The sequence below is a fragment of the Chiloscyllium plagiosum genome, chromosome 11, assembly GCF_004010195.1.
Source record: "Chiloscyllium plagiosum isolate BGI_BamShark_2017 chromosome 11, ASM401019v2, whole genome shotgun sequence".
NCBI classification, from domain to species: domain Eukaryota; kingdom Metazoa; phylum Chordata; class Chondrichthyes; order Orectolobiformes; family Hemiscylliidae; genus Chiloscyllium; species Chiloscyllium plagiosum.
Genome location: NC_057720.1, coordinates 69,027,344 through 69,047,153, shown reverse-complemented (window position 1 = coordinate 69,047,153; position 19,810 = coordinate 69,027,344). Strand labels below are relative to the sequence as shown.

Genomic DNA, 19,810 nt, shown 5'->3' with positions numbered 1-19,810 from the left:
CCGTGACGTGGGACTCCGTGCTCTACGGTCTGTTCCCCGGGACGCACACCGAGAGAACATCAACTGTGCCTGGAGGATCATCAACTCGGTGAAGGACGCTCTCTGGGTGGTCCGAAACCTGTTGATCTTCCAGCTGAAGGAGTTGACCCCGACTGAGTGCTGCAGACTGGCACATTCCAAGGTCCAGGACTACGTGTTGAGGGACGCGCTGAAGCTTGGGGCAGCTGCTGCCAAGGCGCGGTGGGGAAAGACCACCGTGTAACATCTGCCTGCCTGAAGAAGAACAGGGGGCCCGCATAGTCATTTGAGCTCTGCTGATGCCACAGCTAAAAATGTAATCAAACAGACCTGTAAATAGGAATGATTACTCTGTTTTCCTGTAAACGTAAATGGAATGTTTACATATGTATGGCATGTCCAACTGTACAGACCATGAAAGTATTTTATGAATAAAGTATATTTTTGAAATAAAAAAAAATGAAGATGTATTCTGGTCAGTCATTCTAGTTTCTGAAAGATTTATTCAATTGAATCATTGCACATTCCTTCCTCAGCTCTTGTTCTTCATGGCTGTAGAATCACTTTGATTATTTTCTAAGGGTCTCTTCCTGCCTATTGACTCTATTTCCGAACATTTTATTAAAGCATCTTAACATTAACAACTTCCATTTCATCAGTCCCCTGACTCTTGTGGGTATGATTAAAACTTCAGACACTGAAGGGACCTTTTGCTATCTTCGAAGCTGTCCTATTTGGCCACATATTTCCACTATATAATCTGCCACAAATCACAGAAACACATTGGCTTTCCTGACTAGGTCTCACTGTCGAGCTGTGCCTTGTCTTCCTGAGTACCTTCTCTGAGCACATTATTTTTCTTCCCATCTCATCCTCCAAGTCCTAATGCTGTGACAGGTCCATTATCAAAATCTTCGAGGAGAAAGTGAGGTCTGCAGACGCTGGAGATCAAAGCTGAAACTTTATTGCTGGAACAGCACAGCAGGTCAGGCAGCATCTAGGGAACAGAAGATTGACGTTTGAAGAAGGGCATGTGCCCGAAACGTCGAATCTTCTGTTCCCTAGATGCTGCCTGACCTGCTGTGCTGTTACAGCAATAAAGTTTCAGCCATTATCAAAATCCCATTCCTGATGAAGGGCCTGTGCAAAAACGTCAGTTCTCCTGCTCCTTGGATGCTGCCTGACCTGTGCTTTTCCACTGCTACACTTTTTTCGACTATTAAAATCCACTCCCAACTCTCCTTGTTTAATTACTCCACTGAGTAACTTCTTATCTTTGGTAATTTCGGTATTCACCTTAACTGTCTTTGTGTAATGTCCTGGAGTTTCAAGCACTCATTTTTCTATTTAGAAATAAAAATAAAAACAAACAACTGCAGATGTTGGAAATCTGAAGCAAAACAAAAAGTGCTGGAGAAATTCAGCAGATCTGTCATCAGCATCTGTAATGAGAAAAACAAAGTTAACATTTCAAGCCCAGTAACCCAATGTCTGTCCATCTGTAGAAGGATAAATAGCATGTTAATGCTAAAGTTATTTGTTTGCCACATCACAGATGCTGAAACTTTATCTATTTTCCCAATCCCCAGCTGAGAAACATGTTTGAAATATGCAGCTGACCAAAGCAAAACCTTCCCTTACTCCAAATTAATCCTACTTGGGAATCAAATGCTGAACAGCTATTAAAGCCCAACAGCTTGCTAGCCTTTTCTTCATGTTCGCACATCTTCAGAAAATCCATGACGTACAGTCTATGGAAGCATTTAAGATACATGTGCAAAGGCATCTGAATTTTAATACTAGCTGACTTGAGATTGAACCTTAGCTTCTCACTCATTATTGTATTAGTTAAACACAAATTTCATTTTTTAAATTTCTTAGTCTGTTTGAGGTTTGTACAGGTTCTGTCAGTTGTTTAAATTATTTTGTTTCATGGGTATGGAGCACTTAGCACTCACCCTGTGCCTGCAACTTTCTGTGGTGACATTACTGGTTTTCCATTGTCCTAAACAGCTCATCCCCAGAAACTATTAATACCTCACCTCCACTTCATTTAAGTGCATACACCCGTCATTGCCAAGTAGTGACTCCTGTTCATCTGTTGTATGCAGTGCCTTTATTTTCTTAAGTGTGTGGCTTTTTAAAATCAATTAAATACTTCGCAAAATAAAAAACACTGGAAGTGCTCAGCTGGCCAGGATGCATCTTTGACAAGAGAAAGAATTCTTATTTGAAAGGTCATCAAGTTGAACCTTTAGTGCTATTTCTCTTTCCACAGGTTCTGTCTAAACTGCTGAGAATTTCCAGCATGTTTGTTTTTTATTTCACCTGGAGTTTTTTGCTTTTGTAATTGCTTTACACACCTTTTTTATAAGCTTAATTTTACTTTAGAGCTGAAAATGTGTTGCTGGAAAAGCGCAGTAGGTCAGGCAGCATCCAAGGAACAGGAGAATCGACGTTTCGGGCATAAGCCCTTCAGGAGGGCTTCCTGAAGAAGGGCTTATGCCCGAAACGTCAATTCTCCTGTTCCTTGGATGCTGCCTGACCTGCTGCGCTTTTCCAGCAACACATTTTCAGCTTTGATCTCCAGCATCTGCAGCCCTCACTTTCTCCTCTTAATTTTACTTTACTCAACCTTTGGTAGTACTGACTGAATTCGTGAATATCTTCTATCTATTGGATGTGACAAGCTCTTATCACACACACTTAAGGCCACCCATCCAGCTCCAGGGAGAGAATACCATGCTGATGTATCTTGGTCATCCATCATTGCCTACAAAATTCAGGCCTAATGAGGGCCTCAAATGGAATTCCAACACTCTTCATATTCAATTTTCTTAGATGTCTAGATGACTTGCCAGGAAATGTTAAATTGAGCAGAGATAACTGCAACATATTTGCATTCTTAATTCAGTACTTAGCAATTTTAAAGCAAATTTGCAAGTGGCTAAAGTAAATGTCTTTGTCAAATCGTAATAATTTGAAGAGAGTGTGCATTGAAACGTTTCCTCAAAATATAGGATGTGCTCAAAGTACAAGTAGGAATGCTTCTGCAAAGCCAAGCAATTGAAAAGCTCAAGTCAGACAAGCCTCGGAGTAACATAACCACAGAAGCAGGACAAATCATCAGCCTTGCTTCCCTCCCCTCCCAAAGCTGATAAACAATCCACTTTCACATTGACAGACTCCTGGCAACCTGTACCATGCCAGATTGCTTTTATTGCTCACTCCACACCTTCACTTTGACAGAAGGTTTGCAATCTCACAGCAGGCTTACTTCAGTAATCAGTTGCAATCTGATGGTATTCTTAGAACAGCTACTGCAGCAAATATTGGAATTGAGATTTACCAAACACACATTCACAACAAATACAGAAGAATATGCACAAACCGAAATGCCCTTGCTGCAAATGGGACATATGTAAACATTTACAGAAGTTAGGGCCAGATAAACAGCAGGCATTTGTCCTCAGTGTTTTTACACAATGTTGCTCCTGTTGTCCCTCTCAATTACTGTTGCTCTATGCATGCTTGCCCCTTTGTTCATTTCCCCTCCATCACCACCTTCTCCATATTCTGAACTGGTTTAATTATTCCCCGCCTAATCCTCTTGACCCAAATACTATACTTTGTCTTGACATCTTGTATGTGACACCATGGGACATTAATTAACATATATTCAGCTGTCCACACTGCAGTAGGACCATGGCCAAAGATATGTAATCTTGCCTATTAATGTTAATGAGCCTAAAAAAAATAGGGCAGCATGGTTGCTCAGTGGTTAGCACTGCAGCCTCACAGTGCCAGGGACCCAGGTTCGATTCCAACCTTGGGTGACTGTCTGTGTGGAGTTTGCACATTTTCCCCGTGTCTGCATGGGTTTCCTCTGGGTACTCCGGTTTCCTCCGACAATCCAAAGGTGTGCAGGTTAGGTGGTTTGGCTGTGCTGAATTGCCTATAGTGTTAGATGCATTAGTCAGAGGGAAAGGAGTCTGGGTGGGTTACTCTTCGGAGGGTCGGTGTGCACTTATTGGGCCAAATGGCCTGTTTCCACACTGTAGGGAATTTAATCTTCTTTTTTATTTGTTTTGTTGGTTTCTGGTTCAATGTTGATGGTGCAACATGCCTATTTTTGTGGTTGTTTAGAAATGGTTGTCCTGGTTCTCCTTGAGAGTAGAAGTCCTCATGGGTGACCTGCTGTAACCTTATGTGTGCCATCTGCTGCTAAATAGAAGGTTGTTTGATTATTCTTCTAAAATTGTTAAGCAGTAACAGCCCTGACTCAGGTCTGATAGTCAGTCAGTAAAACAATTACAGTTGCTGTGGTTTTGTTCGCCGAGCTGGAAGTTTTTGTTACAAACGTTTCGTCCCCTGTCTAGGTGACATCCTCAGTGCTTAGGAACCTCCAGTGAAGCGCTTCTGTGGTGTTTCCTCCGGCATTTATAGTGGCCTGTCCCTGCTGCTTCCGGTTGTCAGTTTCAGCTGTCCGCTGTGGTGGCCGGTATATTGGGTCCAGGTCGATGTGTTTGTTGATGGAGTTTGTGGATGAGTGCCATGCTTCTAGGAATTCCCTGGCTGTTCTTTGTTTGGCTTGCCCTATAATGGTAGTGTTGTCCCAGTCAAATTCATGTTGCTTGTCATCTGCGTGTGTGGCTACTAGGGATAGCTGGTCGTGTCGTTTTGTGGCTAGTTGATGTTCATGGATGCGGATCGTTAGCTGTCTTCCTGTTTGTCCTATATAGTGTTTTGTGCAGTCCTTGCATGGGATTTTGTGTAGTCCTTGCATGGGACTCTGTCTGCTCTATTAGTAAGCCAATCCTCTGGCCATGCTGATATACTATACTCAACACTGTGGGCTTTTTTCTTATCAAGTGGCCTAATGTGTAGTTTCAAATGCTATGAAAATCCAAATTATATGTACTCATCTCCTTTTGCTATCCTGCTTCTGTGTCTTCAACAAATTTTAAAGGAATAAAATGAAGGCATAATTTCCCACTCAAGAAGCTATGATTGATTATGTTATGACTTTTTAAATGCTTTGTTAATATACCCTTTATAATCGATTCCAACAATTCCCCAATAGCAGACATTAAATTAACTGGCCTCCAGTTACCTGTTTTTAGTTACCTTCACTTTTTGAATGGAGGTGTTACATTGGCAATTATTGAATCCTCTGGGTTTTTTTTCCAGAATCTGAGGAAGATTATGATCAGTGCATCCACTGTATTTGTGGTTACTTCATTTCAAGTTGTTCTATGCATTACATCAGATCCAAGGGACCTGTCAGCTTTTAATCCCATTAGCTTCCTTAGTATTTTTTCTCTCGTGATAATGATTACATTTATTTTCCCTTCCCCTTTTACCCTTAGACTTAGTATTTTTGGAATGCTGGTAGTGTCTCCTACCATGAAGACTGTTGCAATATATTTGTTCAATTCTTCTGTCATTCCCTGATTCCCTATTATTATTTTCCCAGTCTCATTCACTCAGAAATCCTGGCCCATTTAGGCTTCTATCTTGGTTTTTATAGAAGCTCTTGCTGTTCATCTTGATATTACTTGCAAGTTAAGTTTCATTTTTATTTTTTTCCTCTTTATTACTTTTTTTGTTGGTTTTTAAAACTTTTCCAATCCTGTGTTTTACCACTAATCTTTGCCATATTGTATGGTTTTATTTTTTCAATTTGATGCTTTCAACTTTGTTGGTTCACTATGGTTGGCTTATCCCCTTCCTAAAATCCTTGTTTCCCATAGTGATACACCTTCATTGTGAGTCATAAACTGTATTCATAAATGTCTCCCATTGCTCCACTTTTGCTGTTGAATCCTTTCTCAATCCATTCCAGTTAACTCTGGCCCCATTCCTTTGTAACTGCTCTTACTTAAACTTTGTACATTTGTTTCTGAATCCTAAACTAAATACCAAAATCTGACCTGTTATGGCCACTGCTTCCGAGGGGATCTTTTATTCTGATATTGTTTATTAAATTTGCCTCATTTCACATTACCGGATCCAAAAGTCTGAACATCTTGTTCTTGGACACGGTCTCGAATACTCTGTAGGAACTCTTCCTTTGTGGCTACCTCTGTCAATTTGACTTCCCAATCTCTTGATTAATGTGTTGCCTTTTTTATATGCCCTAATTATGTCCTGATGTGTTCTCTGTCCTGTCATATGCCTATTTTTAGGATCCAATGGGCTACTCCTGCCAATGTCTGTTTACCCTTATTATTACTTAGTTCTACCCATGTGGATCCTATATCTCCCTGTTCAAGATCAGCTCCTGTTATTGCAATTACTTCATCATCCATTAGCAAAACTACTCAGTCCCTCATTCCTTCCTGCCTGTCCTTTAGAAAATTCACTTACATCTTTTCACCAGGTCTCCATAATGGCTATAAGATCTTAATCTTTAATGAACCAGAGAGGCACTTTACAGGGTGTTAATGCAGCTTTCCTAGATAATCATAATGTGCAATAGTAAACAGGAAATTAATTAAATCTAGTTATGAAACTTTGTAAAAAGGCTTCCCCTGCTCCCCGTTAAGTTCATAATTAGTTTTATTATTCCTCATTGTATTTGATGGCAAAAAGGATTCAGATTATTAACTGTTGTCTCAGGAAAGTAATTCTGCAAAATTATCGTTCTGATAATTCATTTTAAATTGTATAGTCATACAATTAATTGTCTGAAATTTACTGGAGTGATTGTGAGTTGGAATTATTTCCTGTATATGTATCTGTCAGAGCTGACCTATGGATTGTTAGCCACTACAAAGGTATGGAATGAGAGTGTGTTTGTAACACATGAACATCATCCAAGGCTCAAGTTTGCACAAGGTTACTGCTCCAGAACCATTTTAACTATTTTCAGAAAATAAACATTCATATCTTACCAGTGATGGAATTTAAGTCAATGACTGCATTGATCTTTATAAAATAAATTGATCAAATGACTGTACAAATATGAAAGTTCCCAGTTCTTCTTTACATCTCCCAAGTGCATGAGACTTTTATTTCAACCTATCATTCATCTGGTAGTATTTTAAAAAGTCAATTTCTGTGAATGGATTGAGCATAGATCCAATAAGCGGAAGTGGGTACTGCAGATGCTGGAAATTAGAGTCACGATTAGAGTGGTGCTGGAAAAACACAGCTGGTCAGGCAGCATCCGAGGAGCAGGAAAATCGAAGTTTCGGGCAAAAGCCCTTCATCAGGAATGAGGTTGGGAGCCTCGGGGGTGGAGAGATAAATGGGAGAGGGCTGGGGAGAAGGTAGCTGAGAGTTCCTTAATAGGTGGATGGAGATGGGGGTAAAGGTGATAGGTCAGAGAGGATCAAAGGTGAGGAATGGTAGAAGAGTCAGAAAGGGCCCTCCATCTCTTTCCAGAGGAATTTTCCAAAAAGCAAGTACTTAACCACAAGGAGTAGTTGACAGATATAACATTTCATAATTTTAAGGAAAGTGTAGAAAAATATTTGAAATGACGTTCACCAGTCTGGGGGTGAAGACAAAGCAGTGTGATCAGACTTTGTTAGCGATAACAAAATACTGGCACTGACGTGATGGGAACTTGTTCTGTGCCATAAACCACTGTTTGGTCAGTTATCTCCCCCAGAAGAAAAAGGTACTTGGTTTAGGAAAAAGTGCAAAAAGGTATGATCTTCTAAGAGAGAACAGAACATGCTTTACTTCTCTGTATGCCATACTTGATTGGGAATGTTTGATGATGCTATTAAAAGTCAAACGGAATTAAACCCAGTTATAAAACTTCATGACAAGTTTTGTTTTCTTGTCAGCAATAATTGCTTTATTATCCCTGGTCTTATTCAGCCAGATTGACAAAATGAGCCAGATTGACGATTCCTATCTCAGGAATACTGATATATTTGAATTAGTTGTCTTTTTGACAGACAAAATGATCTGCAGTTTTTGATGATGAAATCGGTTGCTCTATTTTGAATAATGTGACAATCAACGGTCTGTTTTTACTGAACTCATGATGAATTGTGTTCCTGAGTTCTAATGTTTCTCATTGAGATGAACATTTTGTGCTGTGTGTGAACTTTTGTCTCGGATTATAAATTCTCACAGATTATCTGCCAGATATGCAAACAAGATTAATCCTCAACAAACCTGTGCTGAAACAGAGAAATATAGGAGAAGTAGTAATGCTGAAGTAATGCATATTTCGGATCAAATGGTTCATATGGGAAGACAGACAGCCAGCTATCCACACCAATGAAGACAAATTTTTAGAATCTGCTAAAGAGGTTTTCCATGCATGTACAAACATTTTTTGAACTGCAACTACTATAGAAAGCAATCTGCAAGTAATGCAAGCTGTCATATTAGTCATAAGACGTTCACTAAGATCTATTTGTTTAATTACTAAAGGAGAGATGTGCCCAAACAATTTATTTATAACCAAAGATATTAAATTTTTTCATCTCACCACAAAATCGTTCGAGTAAGTTGTCGTCATTCAACTCATTTTCTGTTCTTCCCTATTCTTGTTGTTCATGTAACATTTCTATCCTGCTCGGCAGTGCTACCAATGGCATCTTTGTGACTGTGTGTATTATCCCTCCTTGACCTCTCCAGACTGTTTGGCTTAATCCATCTTCATTCTCCATCTTTCAAGGATGATTTTTATGGCACTTTATTGGAGCTCAACTACTCCAATACTTGTTAGACTTTAAATCCATTCTCCATATTCTAACTCTTCAGAACCTGTGTTTAGCAGAACCTTAAGCAAACCTCATTACATTATTGCCAGTTGACCTCATTCAACTTCATTGGCTTTTTTCATCCAAATGACTGAATTCACAATCTTTGCTGTCATCTACATGTCCCTTCATGGCCTTGCCCCTTGCTATCTTAGCATCCTTCTGCAGTCCCAAACATTAGCATTTACCTATCACTTCATTTCCACCTTCTTTACATTAGCCTGTCTATCTATCCACTCCACTCTACCTTCAGCAGCAGACTTATGGCTCCAGACTGTGGAACCTTATACTCCAACCGTTATCTCTGTTGTTTCCTTTGGAGGGTTTCTGAAAATGTGCATTTTTGACTGTCTATTTGGTCATCTCTGATTTTTCCCACAAGAATACTATTTTTCAGGTTCACTTTTGTGAAGTTCTTTGGGTTAGTTTAAAGATATAACAACTTTCATTTATATTATCATTTAATTATAATACATCAATTAACCGTTTACAAGAATGTCACTTGAATATTGTTGAAAAAAGACACATTTTATTGAAACTTATCATCGTGCATTCATTAGGACAATTCACAAGAATACCTTGCAAGGAGAAACCATCATTTATACTGTGTGAGAGGAGAGTGCTGATTGGTTAGCAACGATACTCTGATTTGTTGAAGCATTACCATGGAGAATGCTCCAGTTAATGATGACTAAGTTAATTGCCAAACTTTGTTTAAATTTTAAACCAGGCAGTTTATTTGACTCTGATTGGGCAGGATATTGCCCTGAGAAATTAACCAATGAATGGCTGACACCTCTTTTGATCACTTGAAACCGGATCAGGGCATGTACATGTTATTTCTCTCTGCAAAGGGCACTATGTAGTAACATATGTTGCTTCCAGTACAAGGGCTCCACAGTATGAACCCATCTGACAATCCTAAATTAGCTGTCAGCAAAATGGTTTATACACTCAGGATTATTTGGCAAACGTTATGCAATCATGGAATCGCATCTAATGTTCAACACTGCATTGTGAGTTTTGCAAGCACAAGCTGACTGTCAGTAGATTGTTTGTTGAAAATAGCCAAAGAAAAATTTTGTTTGATACAATCTGCCTGTCTTTGGCATGTCCAGCCTACATACCTGGTGTTATACCAGCACTGAAATTTAGGTACCACTTTACTCATTTGTATGATAGGCAGAATGGGGCAATGCCATCAAGCCCAAAAGACATTTCATTGCAAAATATATGGATGTGTTTTGTATTACCAATTTTCTTTTATAGAAGAAATTGTTCAGTCTTTTATTCTTTCTTTTTCTTTCTTTGCAGAATAACTACCTAGTATTTATGGCAGAGTTGTTCTGGTGGTTTGAAGTGGTGAAGCCCTCTTTTGTGCAACCTAGACTGCTGCCTCAAGTTGAAGGTACATGCTTGAAATTTGCATGCGTCATGTAGTGTTGTGCCTGTGATGTTGATTAACTCTGTGTATATAGCATTAAAGCTTTCGGATAGTTTTGTGATGTAGAAGACGTCCACTGTTGAGGCTTTCTTTCTCCCAATTAAAAGATCACATGTTCAGTCCGTCTTCATCTTTTGATCCAGATCCATTTCCCACTTTTTGGCCTACCACTGAGTTGTCTTTGTGATGGCTGTGGTGAAGTTCTCTGTCTAGACCATGACACCTTCCCAGCTAAAGCAAGGTAGCTGGAGCTGAGACAAGTGGGCTAAGATTTTTATGTGCGAAACATGTTAAGGAATGAGGAATGTTAAATTGAAGCTGTCACGCTGGCAGAATAAATAAAAAGGGGAAGCTAGAAGTTACTTTGGAGAATGATACTAGGAATTAAATGATCTCTTTAAAAAAATGATACTAGGAATAAATATACTCTGATTATTGTTATTCAAATACATTGCAATTTTGAAAGAAATATTTTAATGTCACTGCATGGTTTCTTCAAAAATTCAAAATTGTGGTAAATTGCATTTGATCTGATTCAGTGTTTTTGCTTCCTCGTGGTATTAAATGGTAGTTTTGTATTTCTGAAAATATTAAATGTCCAACTTTACCCACAGTTGAACCGCTCCATCCAATAAGGAATGTCCCTGCTGCTTTCCCAATTTCAAATGCTACCAGGAAAAGTTTCACAGATGCTTCTCCCAACACTGATTTTGGATGCGGGTAGGTATTTTGGTAATACATTTCAGAACATATTCCAAGCAAAGTAAATGATTTCCAAGTTATATGTATACAGTTTTTCAGCATTGACTTGGATTAGTTTGGTAAATGTTACACTCAGTTGATGTGTATATGAGGCAGTTGAATCGTTAGGTGATGTAGCCTGATTAGATAATCTTCAAGCTGATATTCGGATTAGACTCTGCCTTGCTTTCGTCAAAGTCTTAAATGAATACTTTTCTTCTGATTCACAGAGGAGAAAGACTTTGTAGCTGGGGATTTCAGTTGGGGTGGAGAGATTAGACAACTTGTAAGGATTAATAAGGAGGAAGTATTAGATGTTTTAAGAGCGAAATAGGTGCATAAATCCTGAGGGCCTGATGAGATATATCCCAGGCTGCTGTGGGAGGCAAGGGAGGAGATTGCTGGGACATTGGCAGATATATTTAATACTTCATTGGCCACAGGTAAAGTGCCAGATGAGTGGAGGAAGCTAAAGTGGTTCCTTTGTTTAAGGTGAGGAGCAGTGGTTTCCAGGAGACCAGAGGGAAAACTAATTTCATCCAGGGGATGATAGGTATATGGAATGTGCTGCCCGAGAGGGTTGTGAAGGCAGTACTCTTGCAAGATTAAAGAAGCATCTAGATGAGTACTTAAAATGCCAGAACATTGTGGTCTATGGATCAAGTGCATGTAAATGGAATGAGTGTAGTTTGTGTTTGTAGGTCGGCAAAGACGTGGTGGCTGAAGGGTCTGTTTATGTGCTGTATGTCAATGAAAATGCTTGGTTTTAAGAATGAATTATTAGGAATGGATAATTATTCAACCTCTCATTATTGATTCCTTAATTCTTATGATGCCCATTTCTTTAATGTTTTCTGTTGGGAAGTTAGAAAATCAGATAATGAATTAATAGCAACTTTTTACATCATCTTAATAGTTAGAGGAGATATAGTTACAGAACGGGTACATATGACAGGTTTTAAAAGTGTGTTGAAGAGGGTGGGGATGGTCGTAGGGGGGAAGGTAGCTGGGAAGGTGATAGATGCAGGTTGGCGAAGGGATATTTTGAAAGTTCAGAGGAGGGGATAGAGTGGATAAGTGGGAAGGAAGATGGATAGGTAGGACAATTCAAGAGGGAAATGTTGATATGAAAGGTTGGAGCTGGGATGAGGTTTGGGTGAGCAAATGAGGAAATTAATGAAATCAACATTGATGCTGTGTGGTCTTTTTTTTAATAATTACAGTCCATCACGTCTTTTTGAGGGACACTATGCTCACTCACGACAGAAAAAGATTTACTGTTTTATGCAACAAAATGTAAAGTGTAAAGACTATTTTGTGAGTTTCCTATGAATAGTGAACTAGAAATATTATTTCTATTTATACAATTTTTGCTTTCATTTCAGCAAAGTGAGTCCAACATTTTTGCCATCACAGCCACTCCTGCCCCTGCGACATACTCAGCACCGTCCTCATACATCTGACTCAGGTATAAATATCCCTTACATTATTTTGTGACATAAAGTTTGAATTTTAAAAAGGTTGATTAAATTCTCGCTTCCATCTGAAATTGATTTCACAAACCTCCATATCCCGTGTTTCAGCAAATGTGATGTGGTTAGATCATTGAAAAAAGGAGAAAGTGAGGACTGCAGATGCTGGAGATCAGAGCTTAAAAATGTGTTGCTGGAAAAGCGCAGCAGGTCAGGCAGCATCAAAGGAGAATCGATGTTTCGGGCATAAACCCTTCTTCAGGAAGAAGGGCTTATGCCCGAAAAGTCGATTATCCTGCTCCTTTGATGCTGCCTGACCTGCTGCGCTTTTCCAGCAACACATTTTTAAGCTTAGATTATTGAAAGCAGAGATCAGATCAATAAGAGTGACACTTGGCTTTTAAATAAAACTCTTTAATGCAAACTTGTCTGTAATCTTAAGACTTGGGATTTTAATTTTCCAGTGTCCTTTCATTTTGGTGACAGAATAACGTACGAAAGTACCTGAGGTCCAAGTATCGTTTTAGTAAAGTCTTCAGATCGCATTAGGAAAAGAAGTTGAAACATGTTATATTTTTCTGGCAGATTAGTATTAGAACTTAAGAACATAAAACTAGGAGCAAGTGTAGGCATCAGTCCATGGAGCCTGTTCTGCCATTTAATATGACCATGGCTAATCTCATCTCGGCCTCGACTCCCCATTTTCCTACCCATTCTCTGTAATCCTTCAACCCGTTACTCATTAAGAATCTGTCTACTCCTTAAATTTATTCAAGGTCCCAGCATCCACTACACTCTGGAATAGTGAATTCCACAGATTCACGATCCTTTCAGAGTAATTTCTCCTCATCTCTGTTTTAAATCTGCTGTACTTTATCCTAAATCTGATATCTCGTCCTAGGTTATTCCATATGAGGACATCCTCTCTACATCTACAGTACTTAGTCAATCTTTAGCATCTTGAACATTTCCACTAGATCTCGTCTCATTCTTCTAAATTCTGGAGAGTACAGGCCTAACCTGCTCAATCTCTCTTCATAAAACATGCTCCTTATCTCTGGATTTAATCTAGCAAACCTCCTCTGAACTGCCTTCAATGCCCACTATGTTCCTCCTCAAGTGAGGGAACTGAAATTGTACACAGTAACCCGGGTGCAGTCTCACCAATGCCTTGAACAGTTTCAGTAAACTTCACTACTGGTATTCCTTTAGTAATAAATGCAAACCAATCTGAATTAACTAAATCACAGTTGTAGGCTAAATAAATAAACTGTGAAGAAGCAATTTTCATTTAATTTGTATTATCATGTGAGGGTTTTACATCTATCTTTTACTAAAAGCGTTGTTTTGTGATGTATATTTTCTGTCTGCAATCCTCACTTTAATTGGTTATGTTTAAATACTGAAATTGATCTTAATAATTATCACCCTGTAAATGTTTGTAATTGTCATTGGACAGTCTTCCTAACACTAAAAGCACTGCTGCATCCTATGTCCATCTCTCTTCATGTATTGCTACCTATGAAACTCTGGTTACTAAGATTTCTAGGACTAACCAACAACTATCTTTTCTACTACTCTATGTCCCACCGTGGACTTGCCTACTCCACACTCCTTTCCTTCAATACCTGCTGTGATGCCTTAAATCACTTTTACTTTACTTTTTACAGGCCATACGAGAAAGGTGTTAAACCGACTCATCTAAATTCCTTGGCACGTGGGCTTCTGTCTTTTCTAGCATTTTTCAAGTTTGTTCAATTGTTGCTGTTCTGTTTGTTAAGCTTTCTTTTATCTTTCTACTTAGTCATAATAGAACTAAAAATCTATAGCTTTTTCAATGGCCTACTTATTGGAGGTCAGTGAATTCAGTTGGCTGGATTGCTGGTTTGTGATGTAGTATGATATCAAGAGTATTGGGTTCAATTCCTGAATCAGCTGTAGTCACCATGAAGGAATCTCGTTCTCAACCTCTCCCCTTGCCTGAGGCATGGTGACACCATCTGGTTAAGCCACCACCAGTTATCTTTCTGTAATGAGAGAGCTGCCCTATGGTGACTTTATACTTTTTCAAAAATAAAAAAAAGTTGGTCCATCTCTTGCCCATTGAGTTCAGAGTTTTGTGTACAAAAGAACAAAGAACAATACAGACCAGCAACAAGCCCTTTGGCCTTCCAAGCCTGCACTGACACATTTTGCCCTTCCATACTAAAACTGTCTTCACTTACAAGATCCATATCCCTCTATTCCCTTCCAATTAATGTATTCGCCCAGATGCTTCTTGAATGGCTGCTTGCTATGTCTGCTTCTGCCACCTCCTCTGGCAGCATGCTTCAGGCACTTACCACCTTTGAGTGAAAAACTTGCCTTGCACCTCTCTTCTCAAGTCTCTCCTCAACCTCCTGTGTTCCAGTGAAAACAAACCCACTCCATACAACTTTTCTTCACAGCTAAAATCCCCATACCAGTCAACATCCTGGTAAACCTTTTCAGTACCCTCTCCAAAGCATCCACATCCTTCTGGTAGTGTGGTAATCAGAACTGTACACAATATTCCAACTGAAGTCCTATAAAACTACAGTATAATTTGTCTAACCTCATACTCAATGCCCCTTCCAATGAGGGCAAGCATGTGATCGGCTGTTTTTATTACCTTAGCTACCTGCGCGCTCACCTTCAGTGATCTGTGGACCTGCACACCCAGATCCCTCTGCATATCAATATTCCTAAGGGTTTTACCAGTCACTATATAATTTCCACCTGTTCCTGACCTTCAAAAGTGCATCACCTCACATTTGTTTGGATTACACACCATCTGCTGTTTTTCTGCCCATGTGTCCAACTGATCTAATCCTGCTGTATCCTCTGACAATCCTCCTCACTAACACAACTCACCAATCTTTACATTGTCCGCAAACTTACTAAGTAGACCAGCTCCATTTTCCTCCAAATCATTTATGTAGACCACAAATAGCAGCGGTCCCAGCATTGATCCCTGTGGAACACCACTAGTCACAACCCTCCATTCCAAAGAGCATCCTTCCATAGCTACTCTGTCCCCTATGACTAAGCCAGTTCAGTATCCATCTTGCCAGCTCACCTCTGATACCACTTGACTTCACCTTTTGTACCAGTCTGCCAGGAGGGGCCTTGTCAAAGTCATTACTGAAGTCCATGTAGACGACAACTGCTTTTCCCTCATCGATCATCTTCTTCACCTCCTCAAAAAAAACTTGATCAAGTTAGTGAGGCATGACCTCCTCTGCACAAAACCATGCTGTTTATCACCAATAAATCCATTTGCTTCTACATACTTAATGATCTTGTCCATGAGAATCTTTTCTAATAATTTCCCTGCCACTGACAGGTGGCTCTCAGATCTATAATTTCCTGGATTATCCCTGCGACCCGACTTAAACAATGGGACAATGTTTGCTCTTCTCCAGTCCTCTGGGACCTCACCTGTGGCCAAAGAGGAAACTAAGATGTCTGCCAATGCTCCAGATGTTATTTCTCTTGCCTCCCTCAATATTCTGGAATAGATTCCATTGGGACCCAGGGACTTATCTACTTTTAATACTTTTTAAGACACACAACACCTCTTCCTTATTTATAGCAACTTGGCTTAGAAATTTGACACTCCCTTCCCTGAGATCATCCTACACCAGTTCCTTCTCTTTGTTTTTGTTTTTGTTTTTGTTTTTGTTTTGGACCTCACCTGCTACTTCTGGCTCCACACAGATTCCCTCCTTTGTTGTTGAGTGGGTCAACCCTTTCCCTGGCTACCCTCTTTCTTTTTATATATGTATCAAAAGCCTTGGGATTCTCATTATTATTATTAAATATAATGTTAATGCTAAATAACATTGTTATATAATGTTAAATAACTTTGTTGGAAACAACAAATGAAATGATTCCTGAGTATTAAAGTTATTCTCCCCACTAGTGATCCCTCAACAATCCATTATTGCTAATATAAAATAAATGTTACTGCTTATTTCCATCTTTGATAGAATTATATTAAGTATATCCCAACCTCTATCTTACAATTGGTATTTTTGCTGCATGTCTCTCACTTACTTCTCTTATTTCATATCCCATCCTTTTAATCTTATATTTTTACTGATGTCTTCATTCTCTTTGTGTAACATTCAGTTTGCTATATATGTCGTTCTTCTGTGTCCTATATCAATTTTTATTTCCCCATCAATAATTTTCACTGTGCATTACTATCTCCACCATCCCATTCTCCACCCTTTAATAGCCAGTTAATGCAATTATCATCAGTATTATGTTCAGTACACAATGTTGCCACACTTTGTTATGGATGCAAATCCAACCTTGAGGTTGGGTATTTCGAATCTTGAATGCAACTGATGAATAAGCATTGTGTGATTTGTACCATTTTTTAACAAACAAGACAGAGAATTATATTAATTTTTTTTCAAAATCACATCCATTTTAAAGATTGCAATCACAGTTGAAGCTCTGCTTTTTGCACTCTTAACTGAAGTTCCTCAACTTGTAAGATGTAAGGCATGTATCTTAAAGCCCATGTAAAGCACTGACAATCATTGAATTTACAGAGCGATCTGACAGCACCAGATGTAAACCCGTGCCAGACATATAGTTTGAATCATAGCTTCATAAATTTTGTCAATTTTGGTTATAAGAATAGGAGGAAGCCACTCAATCCATGGAGTCTGAGTCATAATTTCATTACAGAAAGCTGAACTACATTCCATTTACTTGCTTTTTGCTCCTAATGCTCTTACTTGTCAGTCTTTGAAAATGTAAAATCACTCTGTATCCATGGTCCTTTGAGGAAGCAAACCCTAAATTTCCATTACTTCCTGATACCCCTCATAAATTGCTAGATCTAATTTGACATTATGACCTCTTGTTTTGGATTCTCCATCAAAGGACGTAGGTTAGCATTAACAGAGAAAGTATCAAATCTATTAACAATATAATTCGATTCAGATCAGCTATTAACCAGTTTAAATGCGACAAAATACAAGTCCATTTGATGTATACAATCCTCATTCAATTCGTTAAGCCCTGGTAACATTCTGCATTGATGTTCAGTCACTGAACTGACTCATACCTGTGGTTCAGTGTCTGAAGAGAGCCCTTCCTGAAGAAGGGCTTATGCCAGAAACGTCGATTCTCCTGTTCCTTGGACGCTGCCTGACCTGCTGCACTTTTCCAGCAACACATTTTCAGTTCAGTGTCTGAAGCCAAATGCAGTACTCCATATTCAAGTTCTGTACAACTGAAGCATAATTTCTTCACTTTTGAGTTCCTGTTTTAAATTTTACTACTGTATACAGGTGTTCATAAAGGTGAAAGTACATGCATTCATACAATGCCTTTAGCATAGATGTGCTTCAGAAGTTTTAAAAAAAAATTGGAAATCGTGCTAAAGAAAGATATAAGTAGGGATGATCAAATGCGATCAGCAACGTGAATTCTGTTGACAAATACATATATAAACTAAATGTTACAATTTGAAGGAGAGTTCAAGAATAGACACTCAGGACAGTTTTTTTTAAATTAATTAAAGGTTGCTGGACAAGATGAGAGAACTACATTTTTGAAAATAGTACCATATGGGATCCATGGCTTTATTAACAGAGGAATAGAGTACAAAGGCAATAATATTATGCTGAATCTTCTTCAAATCACTGACAAAGTCTCAGCTGGAATATTATGCACATTTCTGGACATGTAGGAAGGAGAGGGTGCAGAAAAAATTTGCTTTCATGCTGCCATGGGTGAGAGCTTCAGTTGTATAGATAGCCAGGGCTGGGACTAATTTAAAGCTTTTCCGAAGAGCAGATACATATCACTGTCAATTGTTTGTATTCACTCACGGAATGTGGGCAATGTTGGCTGGGCCAGTTTTTATCGGCCATTTCTAATTGCATTGAGAAGGTGGTGGTGAACTGTTACTTTGAACTGCTGAAGTCTATTTGATCTATTTCTGTGGTGTACAGTCTCTGGTTTCTTGTTGTAAGAGGTGAAGAGACACAGGGGTTTAAGGAGAAACTCTTAACCACAGATGATGGTATGACCAAGCATGATGAGGGAAGCTGCATGAAACCAAAGTTGGAACGTCAATATTCTGCGGTCTTGTCAAGATATTGATCAAGGAAGAGACCAGCGATTAAAAAGAAGTTGGCATAAAGATGAAAACTTCCAAAAGGAGGCAGTGAGGAAATGGATGACAAGAAGATCTCTTTTTGTGCCAAGTTAAGCTGAGCTGGGTGGAAGAAGGGGCATTAAACTACAGCTGTTTGGACTCTTGAAAAAGAAAAGCCAGGCTATCTGCCCTGATGGCTGATCCCAGTTATGCATGAGGGGACGGTGGTGCTGTGGTAGTTTGGCGCAACAACCTGTACACTGCTGAAGCCAGGTGCCAACTTGCAGACACCTCCTCCTAGTGACCTGGTGACCACAACCTCCCCTTCCACCACCAAATTATCATCTCCCAGACCATCCACAACCTCATCACCCCAGGGGACCTCCCATCCACAGCCTGTAACCTCAAAGACTGGGAACCCCACACTGCCCAGTTCTACCTTTTTACCCAAAATTCACAAACCTGACTGCCCCGGTTGACCCACCATCTCAGCCTAGTCCTGCCCCACCAAACTTATCTCTGCATACCTTGACACTATCCTGTATCCCTTGGTCCAGGATCTCCCCACATATGTTCGGGATACCACCCACGCCCTCCACCACCTCTGTGACTTTTGTTTCCCTGGCCCTCGATGTCTCATCTTCACCATGGACATCCAGTCTTTCCGCCATAATGAAGGCCTCCAAGCCCTCTGTTTCATTCTCTCATGTCGACCCCACCAGTACCCTTCCACTGACCCGCCCATTTGATTGGCTGAACTGGTCCTCACCCTCAACAATTTCTCCTTTGAATCCTCCCACTTCCTCCAGACAAAAGGGGTAGCGATGGGCACCTGCATGGGCCCCAATTATGCATGTCTCTTTGTTGGGTATGTGGAACAGTCCGTCCCCTGCAGCTACACTGGCACCATTTCCCATCTTTTCTTCCGCTACATGAAAGACTGTATTGGCGCCACCTCATGCTCCTGTGAGAAAGTTGCACAGTTCATCAACGTCGCCAACACTTTCCACCATCACCTCAAATTCACCTGGACCATCTCGGACACCTCGCTCCCTGTCCTGGACTTCTCCATCTCCATTTAGAGTCATGGAGTCATAGAAATGTACAGCATGGAAACAGACCCTTTGGTCCAACCCGTCCATGCCGACCAGATATCCCAACCCAATCTAGTCCCACCTGCCAGCACCCGGCCCATATCCCTCCAAACCCTTCCTATTCATATACCCATCTAAATGCCTCTTAAATATTGCAATTGTACCAACCT

General features: G+C 39.7%; 1 protein-coding gene across 2 annotated transcripts in view; it reads left to right on the top strand.

Moving 5' to 3' along the window:
- camsap2a (calmodulin regulated spectrin-associated protein family, member 2a) overlaps positions 1-19,810 on the top strand; it is a 174,000-nt gene that overhangs the window by 135,978 nt on the left and 18,212 nt on the right. For both annotated transcript variants that reach the window (XM_043699731.1, XM_043699732.1), the window contains 3 exons: positions 10,062-10,155; positions 10,806-10,911; positions 12,318-12,400. In XM_043699731.1, the coding sequence (XP_043555666.1) occupies positions 10,062-10,155; positions 10,806-10,911; positions 12,318-12,400 (283 nt within the window). The remainder of the gene's footprint in view (positions 1-10,061; positions 10,156-10,805; positions 10,912-12,317; positions 12,401-19,810) is intronic.